Source organism: Taurulus bubalis (genome assembly GCF_910589615.1).
Source record: "Taurulus bubalis genome assembly, chromosome: 21".
Taxonomy (NCBI): Eukaryota; Metazoa; Chordata; class Actinopteri; order Perciformes; family Cottidae; genus Taurulus; species Taurulus bubalis.
In genome coordinates this window covers 12,308,898-12,313,670 of record NC_136609.1, presented here as the reverse complement: position 1 = coordinate 12,313,670, position 4,773 = coordinate 12,308,898, and the positions used below count along the sequence as shown (strand labels likewise).

General features: G+C 44.1%; 1 protein-coding gene across 1 annotated transcript; it reads left to right on the top strand.

Annotated features, from left to right (window-relative positions):
- Positions 1-825: 825 nt before the first annotated feature.
- Positions 826-4,517, top strand: LOC306752720 (midkine-A-like; the record flags this gene model as incomplete). The annotated part of the gene is made up of 4 exons (XM_079236514.1): positions 826-901; positions 1,996-2,163; positions 3,679-3,840; positions 4,489-4,517. The coding sequence occupies 4 exons, from the start codon at positions 826-828 to the stop codon at positions 4,515-4,517; spliced, it is 435 nt and encodes a 144-aa protein (XP_079092640.1).
- Positions 4,518-4,773: the final 256 nt, after the last annotated feature.

Sequence of the window (4,773 nt, the reverse complement as noted above, 5' to 3'; positions counted from 1 at the left end):
CTTTCATGATCATGTGTTCATACGGTTATGGCTGCTGTCTGCAGGGCATGTGATACGTGTGGTGGGATGCTGCTGCTGCAAAGCATGAATGTCTTCACACCTGTCTGTCTACTTCAAACTGCAAGTGTATAAAGACCCTTTAGTGAAGAAAATATGATGGTAGTGCCGGTGTGTTTGACAGCCTTTGAGTTATATAAAAGGAAAAGTCAGATAAACACCTTGAAAATGTCTTTAACGTGCAGTTAAAACCACAGCCCTGCATGTCCTGTACTATTCCTGCCTCTGCTAAAGGTCTCAGTCAACCGCCTCAAGTAAAATACTTTGGTTGAAAAGAAATATTAGCAGAATGGAACACAAACAATGTTGTTCCCATTCAACAAAACGACGTGGTGAATTACATTCCAGGGGAGGGAAGGTCAAACACGGGACCATCAGCCAGGAGACCTTGTGAAACCAGCAGTAACCAGCGGTAGGGGTGTGGCCTAAACCTGCACCCGCCTGAGGATGGCCATGAGTGGCTATAAAACATCAACATGAGCTCATCTAGAATTGTTTATATGACCCACATTGTTATATTGATGCGTTCAGAAACAGTAAAGTGTGTATAAGAACATAACCAGTAGCTGATGCACTGTGTGTAACATTTTCACTTCACATTTAGGATTCAGAAAACATTTGATGTGCTTGTTTTCTCGTATAAAGACATCGTGCAGAAGTCGGCTTGTTATGAGCTGTAATGCTGTGCTGAGAGGAGCAGATAATGGTTTCACATGAAACCACCCCGAGGTGAGGGTCAACACTTTACAATGTTCATGTGCTTTCAGCATGAGGGCTGCGCTGCTGTTGCTGGCCGTCACTCTCATCACGGTCAACAGCGTGGCTGGAGGGAAGAACAAGAAGGGTAGGATTCTCTCTCCCTGTCTGCTCTCTCTCTATTCCTCACGTTACGATACACTACATGTTGCTGCTATAAATCACATCTCATTCAACGTCTGAACTCAGATACTAACAGGCAATATGTGTGCTATAAGGACGCATGTGGGATTTACAGCTATACACAGTGGCATTGATTTAATGCTGTATTGCACACTAATACTACTTAGAGGTCCATTGTTATAACATTCCATCATTCCCAAAAAGAAGACGTCAAGATATGTACCAACATCTGAAAAACATTCAAAACATAGTATCCCAAACTTGTTATTCCTCATTGGGAATACGGCCGCTGTTGAAAGCAGCTTACAGTCATACTAATGCTAACTAACTCCAGCTGCCTCAGGAGCATCCAGCAGACAGAGAACGAGGCCTCAACGGCTTCTAGTGCTCAGACCTTTACGTGCTCTTCACAGCGCTGCAGGTTCACTTCTGCCCTCAAACCCTCCAGTCTAAGCAGAGCAGCATCTGAAAGAATATTTCAACATTACGCTTACTTGCTTTCTTTTTGAGTGTGAGATAATAAAATGAATATCAACATTAGAAGCTGGTTCCACAGGAGAGGAGCTGAAGGCTCTGGTTCCCTGTTAAGACTCTAGGAACCACAAGTAGCCCTGCATTCAGTGAGGGCAGCTCTCTATTGGGGCAATATGGTACTATGAGCTCTCTAGTGGGGTAATATGGTACTATGAGCTCTCTAGTGGGGTAATATGGTACTATGAGCTCTCTAGTGGGGTAATATGGTACTATGAACTCTCTAGTGGGGTAATATGGTACTATGAGCTCTCTAGTGGGGTAATATGGTACTATGAGCTCTCTAGTGGGGTAATATGGTACTATGAACTCTCTAGTGGGGTCATATGGTACTATGAGGTCTCTAGTGTATGACATCACCTCCAATAGGAGTCAGTAGGACAGAGGTCTCTGGTCTCTTTGTGTTCCCGTGACCAGCAGACTGGTTGAACCTGGCAGCTCCAGATGGCCACCAGTAGCTCATTGAATCTGTGGATTGCATGATGAAATCAAATTGAAGGCATGCATGTCTGATCATTCTATCTTCAGAGAAAAACAAACCCTCCCAGTCCGGGTCAGAATGCACTGACTGGCGCTATGGCAACTGTGTCCCTAGCAACGGGGACTGTGGAGCAGGGTCTAGAGAGGGGTCATGTGACCAGCAGAACAAGAGCATGAGGTGTCGAGTACCTTGCAACTGGAAGAAAGAATTTGGAGGTAACACACACACACACACACACACACACACACACACACACACACACACACACACACACACACACACACACACACACACACACACACACAAACACACACACATACACACACACACACACACACACACACACACACACACACACACACACACACAGTGCAGGTGAATGTATTTCAGTGTAAAGTGATGTAAGTACGTAACAATGGGTGATACACACTGATACATACAGGATGTGAACACAGAGCTGGAAACAACATCATCTGGAACATATGATGCAATCCAGTGCAGCAGCGCTGCATGAATATAAATACCTGTCTAGCTATAATGATATGAATGGTGTTGATAGTGTGGCAGTGAAGATTCCACTCTAATGGGTTTGACTTTGATAAAGTGAAGCAGAACAAAGTCAAAGGGTTTAGAACAGAGAACATTCAGGCCAGGTCAAAATCTGTGCCATCTGTGTCATTTGAATGTTCTCATGTACCAAACCTCATATTTCACTTGTATGTTACTTATGGTGTTCAATACACTTAAATCAGTGTGGATTTACCGGGAAAAATGTATTTTTCTTTTTCTAATCAACAAAGGTAGCATTTCTGACTGTAAAGTGATTCATGTGTTCTGATAGCAGCGAGCTACGGGTTGCTAGTTCTGGAAACACGCCGAGTGGGCTGACATGATATTTTAATTACATTTCACTGACGCTTCTATCCAAAGAAACTCACATTTGTGCTCAGGGAGCAGTTAGGGGTTAAGTGTGTTGCTCAAGGACACATCGACTTGGAATAGCAGAGCCGGGGTTTGAACCACCAACCCTCTGATTGAAGGACAGGGATGCTAACCGCTTAGCCACAGTTGGAATCAAATTAATTTAGTTGGTGTTTGAGTTGTGTTGAAATGGCTGACTAATTATTGTAGCCCAGGTTCTCTTGTTTAGTTTGATGTCTAACATCAATATATTTGCTCATGATCATTGTAATGTTTTACACAGTTTATCTATCATGTGTACAATTCAACCTATATAGGGGCCACGGGGCTTAAAGGTTGAAGGAGACCTGCCCTGCTGTGAAAGGTCCTATTTGTCTCACATCTCTTCTGCAGGACAGTAACACTTTTGGTAAGAAAGGCTGGCTCAGGGGGCGGGGCCTAAAACAAAGGGCTTTGTGCTCAAGTTACTTATTAAAAGTCACTATTACATGGTTTCAGGACAGGTACTTGAGTCTGGCCTGAATCTGTGCTGCTGGATATGAAACGTGACTATATGAACACCGAAGTCTTGCTTGACTGCAGGTCATGTGACTGTGAAGCAGCTGCTACAGGACGCAGAGGGATGATAGCTGAGGGCGATGTACATGTATGTTATGAAGAGAGTTGTAACAGCGTACTCATGTGGAAAGGTTTAGTACACGTGAGTTCTCTTGGAGGAAGAACCTGCTCTACCTCGTTGTAAACGTGTGCTCTGTACGTATGAACGCTGCATGTCTTCAGCTATCTTCTGTGTGACTTCTCTCCTCCAGCCGACTGCAAGTATCGGTTTGCCAGTTGGGGAGAGTGTGATCCCAGCTCTGGCTTGCGGACCAGAGCGGGGACGTTGAAGAGGGCTCTGTATAACGCGGAGTGCCAGCAGACGATGTCTGTGTCCAAAGCTTGCAGTGGAACAAGCAAGACCAAAAGCAAAGGTGAGCCAGCAGAACTCAGGCGTGATCTGCTCTTCAGCAGCCATGTTGCAGGGTTCGTGCACCATCGTGAGTCCTTTAAGGTGCTAGCATGCTAACGTGTGCTTCTCAGCAGGTCCTCAGTTTAGCAGCTATTCCACGTTTGCCAAAGTATTGGATGAGATCAAACCTGCTGACTCTAACAGTGGAAGAACCACTACAGTTATTACAAGAATGTGCACATAATAACCTCATGGAGTCGTGGATAAGTGTCCATCCTGTGGGGACCATGACCGTCTGTTGAGATATTTCTGAATCTGGTTTGGATATTCACTGTCCTCAGAGGATGTTTTCACATGGTTTGGATGACCTTGATGGAGCACCACTATGAGTGGTGGACTGTTCTAGTCTTCTGACCACTCAAATGGCTTTTACAGCCAAACACTCCCCTTATACATTTACATATTTCAACATGGCTCTGCATTGCAACTCACTGAGCTAAATCCTGAAGATGAACCCTGACAACCTTTGAGCAATCCTCAGTGTGTTCTATCCAGCACTTTTGATATCTTAACTTTGGAGCCTCTCCTGACGACCATCTTATCATTTCATATTCGGCCACTTCTGTCTACAGTGTAATTCTTCTGGTGTAATGTTTGTGTCTTTTTCCAGGAAAGAAGAGAAAAGCTCAAGGCAACTAGAAGCCGGCCGTAGAAGAGTCTCCACTGAAAGAGTCTTCAGCCGTAGAAGCGTTGACTCCTCACGTCTAGAAGTATTACCTGATTCCATAGTACACCGTTTCCTCAGACATGACAAACCATGGTTTTTCAAAATAAAAGAGAAGTCTGTAAGGCACTAAATCTCCATAGGACTAATACAGCGAGCATTATAACAGCTGCTTCCAAATCAAAGTGCATTTGGAATATTCATAATATACTTTTTACATTTTTTTTGAAT